Here is a 16678-nt window from a genome sequence, read left to right on the forward strand (position 1 = left end):
CCACTTCTATGTGCTTGGTCCTGTCATGCTGGACTGGATTGTGGCTATGCTGATCGTTGATTTGTTATCGCAATTTAGCTTCATGGGCTCATCCCACTTAACTTTTAGATCTTCTAGGATTATTTTGATCCACAGTAGCTCACATATTCCCAAGGCCATAGCTCGATATTCTGCTTCTGCACTGGATCTTGCCACCACATTCTGTTTCTTGCTTCTCCATATAACAAGGTTTCCTCCAAGAAATGTGCAATACCCAAAGGTAGATCTTCTATCAACCAGTGATCCTGCGTAGTCAGCATCCGTGTATACTTCTAGGATCATTCCGCGATCTCTCTTAAAGAGAATTCCTTTTCCTGGTCTCCCTTTAAGGTAGTGCAATATCCTGTCTACTGCTTGCATGTGAATCTGCTTTGGATTCTGCATAAACTGACTGACCATGCTTACAGCAAATGCTATGTCTGGTCTAGTGTGGGAGAGGTAGATCAATTTTCCTACAAGTCTCTGGTAGGCCCCTTTATCTACATCTGGATCTTCTTTAGCTTCTCCCAGTTTAAGATTAGGTTCTACTGGTGTTGGTGCTGGTTTACAGGCAAGTTTACCTGTTTCTTTTAGAAGATCTTTGATGTATTTCTGTTGTGAAATGAAGATTCCTTTGCTGGAGTGAGCTACTTCAATTCCGAGAAAATATTTTAGTCTACCAAGTTCTTTGATGTCAAATTCCTTAGCCAGATTTTTCCTTAAACTGGCTTTCTCCTCTTCATTACTTCCAGTCAAAATAATATCATCAACATACACTAATAATATTGTGACTCCCCCTGAGTCTGAGTGTTTGAAGAATAGTGTATGATCTCCTTGACTCTGTTGATATCCATTCAAGAGCATGAATTTGGAGAATTTTCCGAACCATGCCCTTGGTGATTGTTTGAGCCCATATAGAGCCTTTTTCAGTTTGCACACCTTGTTACCTTCAGATTTCCCTTTAAAGCCTGGTGGTATTTCCATAAATATCTCTTCTTCTAAGTCTCCATGTAGGAATGCATTTTTCACATCCAGTTGTTCCAGGTGCCAATTGTACTTGGCTGCTAGTGAGAGTAGTATTCGGACAGTATTCATCTTGGCCACAGGTGCAAACGTTTCTTGGTAGTCAATGCCATACGTTTGAGTAAACCCTTTTGCCACTAGTCTTGCCTTATATCTCTCCAGTGTGCCATCAGCTTTGTATTTTACTGAGAACACCCATTTGCAGCCAACCGATTTTTTCCCTATCGGTAGATTGACGATCTCCCATGTTTCGTTCTTCTCCAGAGCCTGCATTTCATCTTTCATGGCATTTCTCCAATTTTTATCAGATAAGGCCTCAAAAACATCTTTAGGAATACGGATATCTTCTAATGAAACAAGAAAATTTTGGTGTGACGATGAAAAATTGTTGAAAGATATAGAGTTGTTTATAGGGTATAAGGGAGGTGGTGAGCTTACCTTATTTCCAGGAGATGGTTCAGATTCTTGGATCTGCTTTGGAGTACAGCTTGAGCTTGTACGTCTGGAGTAAACCTTTCCAAATCTAATAACGTTGTCATGGGTTTCAGGTGGATTATTTTGAGGTGGTGGAGGAATGTCAAGAGGTGCTAGTTCAATTTCCTCATCTTCCTCAAGTTCAGTCTCCCCCTGAAGATGAGTTTTTGAGAAATAGGAATTTTTCTCATCAAAGGTAACATCAATAGAAACAAAGGTTTTTCTTGTGGGAGGATGATAACACTTATAACCTTTTTGGGTTGCTGAATAACCAACAAAGATGCATTTGAGTGCTCTTGGATCTAATTTTCCTCGCTCATGGCTGTGGATATGAACATAGGCAGTGCATCCAAAGACTTTGGGTGCAATATTATGATGGGTTCGAAACTCTGGGTAAAAAGAGGACAAGGTCTCCATTGGAGATTTGAGGCCTAAAGCAGTTGAAGGTAATCGGTTTATGAGATAGGTTGCAGTTAAAAGAGCTTCCCCCCAATAGGATTTGGGTGTATTGTAGTGAAATAGGAAGGCTCGAGTGGTGGCTAGAAGGTGACCATTTTTCCTCTCTGCAACCCCATTTTGTTGTGGGGTGTGAACACATGAGGACTCATGGATGATCCCTTCATTCTGGAAGTATGAGAAAAGGGTTTGGTTGAAATAATCTTTGGCATTATCAGAGCGGAATCTCCGTATTTTTACCCCAAATTGATTTTGGATCATGGAATGAAAGACGGGAAGAATGGTGCTAACATCAGATTTATTTTTAAGGAGATAGATCCAAGAGACTCTAGTGCAATCATCAATAAAAGACACAAACCAGCGTGCCCCGGAGATATTGGGGATTTTTGAGGGTCCCCATATATCACTATGAATAAGGTAGAAAGGAGTGTTACATCTCTCACTTTTGTTTGGGAATGAGGTTCTTTTATGTTTAGCTAACTCACAAGTTTCACAATGAAAATTTTTAGTTTCTATTTTCTGAAACAGTTGTGGATACATATGTCTTAGGATATCAAAAGACGGATGTCCTAGTCTATAATGATGAAGCCAAATAGTGGAATTCCTATCTACTAGGGATAACATGGAGTAATTATTACTAAATTGGTTTGGTTCTTCCAGGTAGTCATGCTCGTGGCCGTCGATCTCCGGCGTCGAAAATGCTGACGATGTCCTCATCAAAGGTTGTATGCTTTGAAGGTCACCTCGTCCTTGGTGCACCATCGACTCCTCATTTTGCTCAACGCTTTGGGAGGAGTTAATTTCTGACATTGGAAAGCAATTAAGGCTTTCTAGAAAAAAAAATTTTTTTTTTCTTTCCTTTTTTTTTCGTTCGATCGACAATAAAGGTCGAAAGATTTCTTTTTTTTTCTTTTCTCTAGTTTACCAAATCAGCCGAGCCCTTTAGAAACTCGGATCGAGACAAGGGCACGGACGCGGTCCCCTTCAAGCCGCACGCAGGCGGACTTTCTCCCGCGAATCTCACGCGTGGATCGGACTTCCGATCGGTCTCGACTGGGTCGTGCGATCGGAAGTGAGGATCGAGCGGGTGCTCCTTTCGACGATCTTCCTTCCCTGTCGAATCGGGATGCTCGCCGTCCGCCTTCTATGTCTTCGTCCGTTCGGCTCGGGAGAAGACAGCCGCAGAAGCTCCTTCTCCGGATACGCTCGGACGTTCGACTCTTAGCGGGAGCCTTGATGACTTTGGCCTTCCTCTTAGATCGGTAGTTCCGATGAAGCTTCGACTCCGTCTCCTCCCGTTCGGGTCGGCACTATCAAGTCCGAGCTTCTTCTTCTTCTCTTTTTCTTTCGACGATCTAGGATCGTTCTCGGACGGCAATTAAGGCCGTTGGCTCTGATACCATGTTAAATCGGAGAGTTTGAGAGGAAAAGCTTGAATTTTATTAAGCAATCTACTCCCTATTTATAGATCTATACAAGGTGTATCGATAAGGAAACAAATAACTCTTATAATAACATGAATATAATTATTCCTAAATTAATGGGAGGAATTAATGCAATCCATGTAGTCTTCCCACGGATTACTGTTTACAGACGTGGATATCTTTGGGATCGTAAGGTTGAGATTTAACAGAAGCCAATGGTTACTTCCTATGAAATATTCTAAGTAAACCAAGGTGATGATATACTGAAGTATATGTCCCCTCATGATAACACCCAAATTTTCCTTAGTTGGAAACCTTTAAACTGGTTAATGGTCGCTAAAATGGTGAGCTTGGAAAGAGCATCATCTCAATAATAAATTCAGTAGAAATGTCACATCCCACTATGTTGCAAACCCACACTGGAATGGGATGCGATTGATGGTGGAACTTCAAATACATAGATGATCAACATAAACCATGGATAAAATTCATGATGAATCAATAGTTTAAACTATCTCCAGTTTACCTCTAGATAACTAATCTCATTCTAGTGAGCATTCCAACATGCAAAAGCGCAATGACTAAGTTTTGATCGAGCAAAGGCAACCTCGTTATTAATTTCATGCCCGTGTAAAGTAGAACAAGTCTTTAGTTGATACTTGATCAATCCAAATGTATGTCTTTGAGTTTATCATCCATCATAATTGGGAATTTCCACCTTGAATGTTCTTGCTCTCCCCCATTTTCATTAGAAACAATCACATTCTCATCCTCATCATTTCCATCCATGCTAACAAATTTTTCCTAATAAGTATTTTCTTATTAAGATTCATATGAGAAGAAGGTAGCATGCAGCTTGGGTTACTATAATTTGCTGAAGTGGTTGAGGATTGCATCATCATCTACCTATCATTAGAAAATTTTACTCAAACAATCTAGCTACTTGTTCAGCTAGATTTTTCATTTTCAACTATTTTAATTTCATCATCTCATTTTTTTTTTCATAGTTTTCTATGAGCATCAAGAAAGAACCACTTTTTGTGTAAGATTATATACTTTGTTTGCACCATGTACTAAGGAAGATGGCTTTAACAACAGCTTGATTAGAAGCTTAACTCTTACTGTTATGATGTGAGTCCAAAATATGAAGCTAGATGAAAAAGAAACAGGTGAGTCCAAAATATGAAGCTAGATGAAAAAGAAACAGGTTAAGGTATTTTTTTCTTGAATCCCTATTGTTCTGGAATTAAAGTTGAATGGGCATTTTATAAAAATGAGCGTGGCTTAAATTTTAATTATCTTAAGGAACAGCTTAACAAAAAAATTAAAAAGGAGCAAATACGGAACTTAATTATCCGGTTTCAATAGAAACCGGAATTTCATTGTCTGATTTTCACTTTAATCAGGATTTCAAAAGAAACTGGATTTTCATGTCAAAATCCGATTTCTTAAAAAACCAAATTTAAATTTTATAAATTATAATAACTTTATATTATAAAGTTATTAGCTGATATAAATTTATATTAAAAACTTTTTAAAAATTATATAAAGTTATAAACTAATAATTTATTATAAAAATTATAATTTAATAATCGGTTATTTAGAGTTATTAATATATTATAATGAAACCGGAAAAAAATTTCCTGTTTCTAATAATCAGGATTTTAATATTATATTTTTTTAATTATTATATTTAAGAAAAAAATTAATATAAAGTTTATAAACATTTTAATATAAATTTAATGTAAAGTTTAAAAAGCTATATTAAAATATTAAATTTTTCTTAAATATTTAATATATAAAAATTAATTTAATAAAAGGAATTTTTTAATATTAATAAATAATAATTAAAACATTTTTTAGCTTTATAAAATTAATATTAAGGTTTAAAACGTTTAATAACTTTTTATAAAATGCCAATTATATTAATTATTATTTTTATTTATTAATTATTTCAGAAAAAAAATTAATATTTAATAATCTTTTTAAACTTTATATTAATTTTTTTATTAAAATTTTTATAAACTATATATTAATTTTTTTCTTAAATATTTAATAATTAAATTATTAATTTAGTATTAAATTTAGTTTAATAACTTTATATAAAGTTTAAAAACTTTTTAATATAAATTTATAACAACTAATAACTTTATTATATAAAGTTATAAAAATTTATAAAATTTAAATTTGGTTTCTGAAGAAACCGAATCATGAAAATCCAGTTTCTTAAGAAACTGGATTAAGAAATTCTGGTTTCTTAAGAAACCATAATTTCTTTCACCGGTTTCTTTTGAAATCTTGATTAAAGTGGAAATCAAGCAATGAAATTCTGGTTTCTATTAGAAACCGGATAATTAAGTTTTGTATTTGCTCCTTTTTAAATTTTTTGATCAAGCTGTTCCTTAAACTAATTAAAATTTAAACCACACTCTTTTTTATAAAATGCCCAAGTTGAATACACTTTGTCGTAGATTGCGTTTCATTTCTATTATCCTTCTCTTTATAGGCGCGAAGAACAAAACTATTATATATTTTATTGTAAACAGCAAATCCGAACTCCTTGTGTTGGAAACAACCAACAACCCCGCAAATTAGACATCAACTCATCTTTTTTTACTTCCCCAGTTTGTTGTTTTTCATATCTGAATTGTTGAGAACAGCAAACAGATATCTTTTTTGCTTCCTTTGTAGGCTCAGCAGCACTTAGACAATTTGTAAATTCAACAAAAGAAGTAGAGTTAGCTGGCCAAACTTGAGATTGCAAAAAGTAGCAACACAGGTGCTGGTAGTAGATTCTAGTGACAACTGAACATCAGCTTTTAGGCCGATTTTGATGGAAATAGGAGACTAATGGGTAAATAGATAAAAGATTTTGGGGAAATAAGTTGACTTTTATTGCATGAATCAAGCTTACTTAAAGGCAATTATAGCATAAAAACAATTCAAATTATCTTTAGCTCTTCCTAAACTAACTCCCAAAAAAGAAGGAAACAACACCGCAATTAAAGGAAATACTATCTTTCATTTAAAATTTAATATACAAACTTATCCCAGACATTTCAAATTTTATTATTCATCCCTACCATGATTTAGTCTGATGGATAAGTCAACCAAGCATGCTGATTAGTTATCCTTATCTGCATCCATCATTTTAGATTTTTTTTTTCTCTTAATTATAGGCATCTAATTGACAATCTATCTTCAGCTATAAACTCACATTGACTTCATCTTTAATCTCAACAATGTGAAATGGGAATTGCCACTCTTGACAGTCTCCATCAAAAGATCAAATTATTCGGATTCAAATAATCTTGATCCCTTTGATCTTTTCACGATCTGATGCCCAAATTGTGAACATAGATGATATAACTGATCATCTATTTAATCTGATCCCCAAACCAAACTCATTTTGATTTTTTCTCTTCTAATTTAAGAATTTTTTCTTTATTGAATTAATAGGGTTTGGATGTTAAAATATGCTTTACTTTTTGTTTTCCGAAACTATCAAATTTGAGAATTTGGCACTTAGATCTTAGCATAATATCAAGAATATGTAGCAATTTATAATTAATGTATTTGGGAGCTCATGAAGGATCAAATAACATCAATGTTAATAATAATTTGTTAATTTAAATGGCATCTTAAATCAAAGTTCAAATCATTCTCCAAACCATGGTTCAAATTTTCCTTCAAAATAATAAGTTTCAAAAGCACCATGACTTATGTATGAGACATGAACTTGTGCACTTAATTTCCAAATACCTCCAACAAGGCTTTCAAAACAGCAAGCATATTATCATAACGATTATGCATGATTATGAGTAATTTATACGCCAAAGTTTTCTTAACCACTCAATTGCATCAAGATTCATATCAACTTGTCAGACGTCCTTGATGAGGCAAATACTCATCAGAAACAACACTACTCATCTATCATACGCTTTGTTGAGGTATCAGACTGCCTTTCATCAAAGATCCCATAAATATCGCTCTCTCCATCTCTCGCCCATTTTTTTATCACAAAGGAGAAACTCTGTTGAATTAGTTTAAGACCCTCACCTCAAACATCATTCATGACTTGAGCATCATTCTTACTCTTTTATCACATAGGAGAAACCATGTTGCATTCGGTTTAGCTCCTCGCCTTAAATATCATTCATTTTATTTGAGCGTTAACAGGTCTTCTCACGGAAAAATTCCTCAGGTTGACCTGTTAGCCTCTTGTTTTAGCTGATCGTGTACAAAACTCGGAGTCAGGCTCAAAACTATCCATCTAATGCAAAATCTATCAGTATTAAAGACTTCCCAAAATTCAATACCATTCATTCCCATTTTTGACCAATAGACTTTTTTCTAACAATTTTAGCAACTATGAAAATAGGCAGAGTTGACCGTAATGCATTTGATCTTGTATGTTTCATTGCAAAACCTTAGAAAATCTAAGCTACTGTACCGAACATAGCATCTGTTTCTGACTTCTTTTATTTATAACTAAGAAATAGACTTCATTTAGATCAACAAATCAAACGAATTTGAAGATGTTAAAATCCTGAATTCTCAAAGTTAATTATTGGCAGGGTTCTTCAACAAACTCAAACAGTTTCGAGAAAGCGCTAGAATAAAAACAAATCGAAGGCAAAGAGATTGCGGAGTTCTGTACCAATTATAGGAATGGAGTGGAAATCGAAACCCATATCGTTTCACAGGCCTTCGACGCAAGGAGAAGGAACTCCTTGGATTCCAGAAACCAGCACCGGCCAGGAAGAGACCATTAAACGCCGACCAGGAAGAGGGACCTATTAAACGCCGGCCAATATGTCACGGTCAAAAATTTTGTCGTGTTAAACATTTTTAAATTACTCAATTTATTTTTAGTCCAAAATGAACATAAATAATAAAATAAATATTATAAAAATTATAATGTTTTTTACTTAAAGACAAATTAAAAAGAATTTGAAATTTAACTTTATAGACTACTTGTTCCATATATTTAATCAAATATGCCCCATAAATTTTTATTGATCAAATATGTTCCAAAATTATTTTTAGATGAAAATATCATTAAATATAAGAGAGTCTCATCTTCACATAAACTTTCAAATAGAACAACTTAAATCTCTCTCTTCTAAGAAATATTGATTTTAAGGCTCAATTAATTTAATTGCTATTCATCTTGTTGTTCTCCAATATTTCAAAAGTTTTAGCAAGCTCTCTCACATGATCCTTTCCACTGCCTATAAGAAAGCTTAATGATCATTTTTTTCATTAATTATGATTATAATGCATTCATTGTCCATTCAACACTGGCAATCAATAGGTTTGACAAGACCTTCAGATGATATTTATGAAATTTTGATTCAAAAAAAGAACTTCCAAATGAGTTCAAAAAAGGTTGTACGCTTAATATTAGGCAAAAAACACATAATAGATACTTAAACATTGGTCAAACATTAAAATTTGAGTTCAGTTAAGGCTCAAACCATGTAATACGTGTTTGAACTTTGTGTAAGGTTGGAATATTATTTGAACTTAGTTTAAACTTTTGTTTTGAACATATGGTTTAACCACAAGCTTCAAAACAAAAGTTCAAAAAAAACTTGAAATAGGTACAAACATCATTCAAATCTTATAATAAGGTGTCCAAACTTTATTCAAACTTCTTTCTTCAATGGGATAGCAATGTTAAAGCTAATTTGATCATACTGCTATTTTTCTTGTTCTATCACCTATATTTCAAAAAACTTTGCAAGCTCTCCCAATAATCCTTTTCAATGCCTTTAGGAAATATGAGTATTCATATTTTTAATTATTTTTATGATTAGAATGCATTCATTGTTCATTCAAATTTTGGCAATTAATAGATTTTGACAAGAACTTTAGATATTAGGTTTGAACCTTCTACTCAAAAAACAACTTCAAATGAGTTCAAAAATGATTGTATACTTAATATTAGAGAAAAGCACATAATATGGTTCGAACCTTGATCGAACATTAAAATTTGCGTTCAATTAAGATTCAAACCCCCCAAAATATACATTTGAACCTTATATAAGCTTGGAATAGTTTTCAGACTTAGTTCAAACTTTTATTTTGAACCTATGGTTCAACCACTAGCTTCAAAATAGAAATTAGAAAAAAGAACTTGAACTAGGTTCAAACATCATTCAGATCCTATAATATGGTGTCCAATCTTTATTTGAACGTCTTTTGTGAACTTAGAGTTCAACCAATAGTTTTGAAATGTATGTTCACATTTTGATTCATTGAGATTCAAATAAAGTTCAAACTTGAAATATAAGATCAGAATATTTTTTTAGTCTTATTTGAACTCTCTCTTTTTTTAACCTAAAGTTTACCTAGCAATTTTGAAATAGAGGATCTAAATTAATTTTGAATAAGGTTTGAACATAGTTTCAAATAAGATATCTTAATCCTTCAAAGTTCATATAAGGTTCTCATTATCCTTCACAATATGTGGTGGTTCCAACTACTAAAAATTCCAAAAACTTTATTAAATATTAAAGTTACTATTATAATTCTAAAATTACATGATTATTAAGATACTATGTTTTTGTTCAATAGTTCTTCTTTTTTGTACATACATATATGGTGCTTTTTGATACGAGAATGGCTTTAGCTCCATCCAAAGACACATAGATCAAATATTATTTTCTAGGATGAAGTATTTGATCAACATTATATAGTAGTAATTATGGTAAGTAGAGTATGTGAAATTTCATCATCTGAGTTAATGACATCATATAACTACTACCCTTATGTAGCAATAAGCTATTTCTAAAAATGTTTTCCTACATTATTTTAAGGGTCTGGGTTATTTGCACATATGAAGTACACTCTCATATCACTTTGGAAATGGAAGAGAGCCAAATTATATTAAATGCCAAAAGCATATATCAAGTAAAATACAAAGCTTTACTATATAAACTTTAAATAAAATTTTACATATCTAAAATCTTTAATTAGCAATTTACTTATCGGCTTACTATCTACACCTAAATTGTTTACCCAAGAGGACTATATATGTACAAGGTGCGGTCAATCCCTTGCATAAAACCCTACTGATTGCTTTCCCTTTCATGTAATATATCAACTAGTGAGCTAAATGTTCAAGGAGCAAACAATTTTAGTAAAAGATTTAACATACAAGATTAAGATAAAATTAATATGCATTATAGGTTTTTGAGTTGATGCAAGAGTAATAAGTAGTATACATGTATATATAAAGTAATGAATAAATTGTATCTTATCTTCAAAAATGATATGTAATACATACTATTAAAAGCTCAAGAGAAGGTGTTAAACTTTGTTGAATTGCCCAAGACATGCCAGAGAGGGCTGAATTGGGTTTCTTTTTAAAAAATAATTCTTGAAAACCTTATTACCAATTTCAAAACTTCAAATTTAAATTAAAATCTAACAATGTGAAAGTTATTCAGTGTACTAATTTTATATTTAGTAGAGAACTAAAATATGAACATTAAATTATATTTTTCTTTTTTGATCAAATTAATCCAAAAAAATCACAACGTTCACTGTATGGATCTACAAGAAAATAAATTGTAGAAAAATAAAGTGCAAAAATTAAAAGCGTAAACAAATATACAAAATGAACACCCCATATTTTATAGTGGTTCGGTCAAACAATGACCTACGTCCACTCCTCGGAGTCCTCATCTCCGGGTATTGTACTAAATTCTTAGCGATTCTCTTATAGCCCTTATAGTAAGGTGGATAAGTTCTTACAAGAATCGCTTGCACCAACCAGGTGCAGTAAAGTACCATAATACTTTTCACCTTCCAAGTGAGGCTGAGAACCTTGGATGCTTTTTCACACTCTTAGTGAAAGCAGAGTACCTTACAATCCTTTTTCACCCACTTGGTGAAGGTAGAGAACCCAACAATCTTTGACCTATAACTCTTTCTCCCAAGAGCAACCCCAAGAAATCAACAAAGTCACTGGAGGAATCAAGGTTCAAGCCTACTTGGAGAAACCATGTGGAATCCCCTCACACTCTTTCTCACTCTCCCACAACCTCACCTTCTACTTATCTAATGCTCTGAGACCCCTCACAATACTCTCTCTCAGAATCTCTTCAACAATCAAAGATTTCTTAAGAGACTAATAAGAAATATTTTATACAATGCTTCAAAAAAAAAACCCTAAAATTTTAATTATGCCGACTTTGTTCGTACAATATGATCGAGGATTATACTATACAATTTATTTAAAAATTATATTTCATTCACTACGAAGGAACACTCATAAGATGAATTATTCAAGTTTTATATATTGATCATATAGTTATAGTATAATTAGTTTAATTATCTTAAAATCATACAAGATGATCTCCAAGATGTTCGAAATTATCTCAGCTAGTCATCCTGTACGATTAACATCGTACTATATGATTAGTTCAAAAATTAAGGTTTTCTCCAAGATGATCTCCAGGATTACCAAATTTTGTCTATGCCTATTGTACTGTACAATTCACAGCATTCGATGTGATCTGTCATATTATTTAAACCTTAATTCCATTTACTAATCACGTGAATTAATTTAGGTAAGTTTTTAGCTATCACACAATATGAAGGGATTCATATAGTATGAACAATACAAAATAAAAAATAAAAAATACTTACTTAAACTTGATTAGCAGTTAGGGTTTTTTTGATTAAATATATTATATAGTACGATCATATTTATACAATATGATTTGTTTAAAAGTATTAATTACATAATTAACCATTTTAACTGATGTTATAAATAACTGATCATATAGTATGATCAAGATTGTTTGGTATGATTAGTTCAAAATTTTCAAAATTCATTTTCTCAGTCCTCAATGTGTGTATGCAGCCGCTAAATTAGCACAAACCTTTATATGGCTTAGGCCCAAGAAATATAAAATTAATGAAATCAAAAGTATACACTCTTTCAATATATTCTACTCTACCCAATTTTGTGCCTCAAAATAATCTTAAATGGTATATGATGTACCTAAATTATTAGTACACACTTAAACGAATATGCAATACAAATGTTATGAGAAATTAAAATTCAATCAATAGTAATTATTATTATCAAAATCACAAGCTCGAGATCCCGCTTTGCAATAATCTCCCCCTTTTTTATGATGAAAAATATTTTTTATTAAAATTGCAAGTTAATTATATTTTCTCCTAAGCTTTCTTTTACAAAGTGAAGTATTTTAAAAATAAGGGAACAGAACACATATTTTTTAATAAAATAAAAAATAGAAAAGCAACCAAAATAGAACATAAACATATGAAAAACATAGAACTAAATAAAATAAAAATAAGCTACAACCAAATACTAATCCTCCTTTTGACATCAAAAAATGGAGGATCAACAAAATAGAAAGGAAAAATACAAGTATAACACAAAAATTAAAAAAAAAAACTACTAAAAAAAACACACAACTAAAAGTAAGAGGACCCTTAATCAGGTGGTGGTGGAGGTGGCTGGAAGAATTCTTGAAGGGAAGAGAATTGTTCACTAAACAAAGCAAGAACATCCTTACGCTGATGTTAGTACTACCAATGGTGATGTTAGATCATATCTTTTTATTGCTGATACTACTGTCAGAGCTCTTGAAGCTGCTGTTGATGCAACTCATGTTGATGATGAAGTCAGGCCCATAACTGAGTACTCCTGATATTATTGGGCTAATTGCAACTCTAGATGATATAGTCATTCAACAACAAAGTTGTTGGCGTGAAATATGTGAGTATGTGCTATAATTGGTGCTGGTGGTGGAGGTGTTGTTCTTCCTTCTTCATCAAAATCTAGCTCTTTTATTGGCTCATCTCCCTAGTGTCAATGAAAAAGAACATGAAACGTGTTGTCTGTGTAGAAGATACCAAAAAGATCTATAGTGTTAAAATTTATAAGTTAATATTTTTGGTCAAGGATACAAGTTACTATAAGTCCTAAAAGAAACATTTTTCTTTCATCGGGTGGAAGGTTGATGAATAGTGGTGAGATTCTAGAAATAACTTATAATTATGTGAGCCTCATAAAAAGGTGTCAAACATAATGAAATATGTAACTAAAGATAAGAGTAGAATAATATTGACCCTATCCCCAGCCTTAGGAAGGATTGACATTCTGAAGGCGTGCTGGATGACTCAAGCATTTTTGTTTAAGGATTGAACTAAGGGCTAGTATTGATTCAATGGTTGATGCCTAATGGTGTGGTTGACAACAGTCTATTTATATTCACCCCTAGATGAGAGAAGATGGGATTTAGGCCCTTCAGTACATAGGTGTTGGTAATGGACTAGGACCACTTTTATGATTCATACATGTTTTATTACAGACATATGAGGACATGATAGAGTATTCTACATTCATCCTAAGACTAGTAAAGAACTCAAAAAGTAGTTCAAAATTGAAAGGAACAGCTAGGATAAGGAGAAAGTGTGAGGTGGTGGAAGCAAAAATAATCATAACTTTATAATTGAGGGTAAGATGGTCTAGGAGATGAGAGGGTGTGATATGAGTAATTTTGAAGCAATGATATGCGGCCACATCTTCTGTAGTTTGAAACCTATCACCATGCATGCTAAGGATCTGAAGTAGACGTGCACACTTGCTACCTACAACCATTTAGAAGATTAAAGATTAGAACATAAGTGAATGAAAGGATGTTGAAGTTGAGTGAATGAAATCCTTAAAATCCCTTCCAAATTATTGAGTTTTATGCAAATCATATAATACAATTAAGATTATTACTATATGATCAAAGGAATTCAATTCGTATGGATGATATATTGGAAAAGTTGATCAAATCGTATGTATGATCATGATCGTACTGGGTTATCTTTGAAAAATTGGTCTTCCTGAGAAATCATCTAGATGATTTTTTGACTAATAGATCATCTTGTATGAATAGGTGTTTGTACAATAAAATAGTGCAAATATTATCATACTTGCATATTTGAATTTATCCAACTACTATCAACATGTGAATCATCCTATGCGAAGTTGTGGTTATACAGTACGTTCACTAATCATTAATCAAATTGGGGCCAATGATTTCATGTGTGATGAGGATGTGTTGTTATGTGAAGATTGTACAATATGAATGTTGTTCGTATTGTATGAATTAGGTTCTTATAATACGATGAGAGCAATTTTTATTTTAACAAATTTTTTTAAGTGTGATGTGGTTGATTAGGGAGCTTTTTTCTAATTAGCAAAATCAAACATACAAAACAAAAATAAATAACAAAAAGTAAAAATAAAAAAAGGAAAAAGGAAAAACATATAAAACTAACTAATCATACATGATGTTGATTTCATTTTGGTCCTGAGTCAAGCATGAATATCAATGACACATAGTTTTAGTTCTTAGGATACTAAAGGTGTCATAAGTTTAGGGTTTTTTGAAATGTCTACCAATTAATTATTGTAATCAAGGATCCCTAATCCATGATTTTGATGATAATCTTGACTAAATTATTACTTTCTTCCTTGAATATTTTAGATGTTATTTTTGTCTGTGAGCACTAACATTTCAAGTAATATACACACTGCTTAAGATTGCTAAAGACTTAATACTGGGTAGAATAGGATATGAAAGCATATGTAATTTGTATTTTTCTTCATTTTTTATTTCTTGAGTCTAGTCACAAAAGAGTGTATGCAAAGAGGGTGACCATGCAAATAGAGGGGGGTTTATTTTTTAAAATAATTTTTTAGACAAATCGTAATGTATGATTTTAATTCATACTATACGATTTGTTGATTGAGAAATAAACTTAATGGATAATGGGAAGATTATTTTCTATGAACTAATCATACGGTATAATCTCAATAATACTATATGATTTCTTCGATCTAAAACCCCTAGCCACCAGATTAATTTAAGTAAGATTTTGAATTTTGACTCTTGAACTATTCATATTATACGATTACAATCATAGTGTACGATCATGTAAAATCTTGCTAAAATTAATCCCCATAATTAGGCAATCAAATCATGGTTAATTAATGATTTTCGATTTGTATTGTACAATCCTTATCGTACTATACGAAGAACAGAAATGAAATTTGGTCATCCTATAGATCATACTGAATGGAACCATAATCTTTATTCTAATCATATGGTACAATATTAATATCATATTGGATGAACGACTTGAACATAACTAATTATACTGTATGAAGTATATAGAATGCAATAATCAATAGGGAAGGCTTTCAGTCATCCTAAGATTCATCCCATACGAAAAGAGGAAATATAATGGATCGTACTAAATGATCTCTAGATCGTACTGTATGATATGTTGAAAAATTGTGAACTATTCATTATCCTTTGTATTGGACAGGGCTAGTTTTGAACTGATCATACTATATGAACTTCGATTGTACTATACAAATAGTGACATCAAACTTGAATTTTTAGGGTTTCTTGAAGCCTATTATAAAAGCAATCCTTTAACCTTTTTCTAAAAGAAACAAAGATAGGAACTTAGCTGAAGGAGGAACTCTAAGAGAGAGCTTTTGAAGAAAATCAGGACTTGTGAGAGGAAAGAGAAGGTGAGCTTGAGCGTGAGGGAGAAGGAGTGTGAAGGGAATCACATGGTTGTTCTAGACTAACTACACGCTTGCTCATCCTATGACCTTGGTGAGTTATGTGGGAGCTCTCTAGGGAGAGGCTTCTTAGTCGGTCCTTGTGTTTCTCTGCATTCTCAAAGAGAGAGAAAAATGAGTTAAGATTCTCTGCTTGTAAAAGAAGTTTTGGTCCTCTGTCGCACTGAGTTGGTGAAAGAGAGGTTTGTAAGGGCTTCTCCGCCTTGCTTAGGGAGAAAAAAGAGAGTCACTTTGTGTTAGTGCAATACTTGGAGTAGATGATGTTGGGGAGTGGACGTAGATTATGGTTTGACCGAACCACTATAAAATCTGGTGTGTTCGTTCTAATTTTACTTTCTATATTTTACTTTTTGTACTTCATCTTAGTTATATCTAGTTGATAAATTTATGAGATATATATTCTATCATGATAATTAGAATTTTATCATCACTGTTTTTCATGGTATTTTTAATTTGTTAGCTTTCGCATCCAAAAATTAAAATTTCTTATTTCTATGTGATTAAAAAAAAAAAATCTCTTTAGGATTATTTTAAAAGCACCAATTCACCCCCTCTTGGCGCATCTCATACTTTCAAGAGATATCAAAGCAAGGTCTCAAAAATAGTGTTTTAGAAAATATTGAGATAAACGATCAATGGCACT

At 32.3% G+C, this 16678-nt stretch overlaps 1 protein-coding gene across 2 annotated transcripts in view; it reads right to left on the reverse strand.

Moving 5' to 3' along the window:
• Positions 1 to 8207, reverse strand: part of LOC110092704 (probable 2-oxoglutarate-dependent dioxygenase At3g50210) — a 100209-nt gene extending 92002 nt beyond the window's left edge. For both annotated transcript variants that reach the window (XM_028694969.1, XM_028694968.1), the window contains exon 1: positions 8056 to 8207. In XM_028694969.1, the coding sequence (XP_028550802.1) occupies positions 8056 to 8089 (34 nt within the window). In that variant the 5' untranslated portion in view covers positions 8090 to 8207. The remainder of the gene's footprint in view (positions 1 to 8055) is intronic.
• Positions 8208 to 16678: the final 8471 nt, after the last annotated feature.

Source organism: Dendrobium catenatum, unplaced genomic scaffold, assembly GCF_001605985.2.
Source record: "Dendrobium catenatum unplaced genomic scaffold, ASM160598v2 fragScaff_scaffold_612, whole genome shotgun sequence".
In the NCBI taxonomy this organism is placed as follows: Eukaryota; Viridiplantae; Streptophyta; class Magnoliopsida; order Asparagales; family Orchidaceae; genus Dendrobium; species Dendrobium catenatum.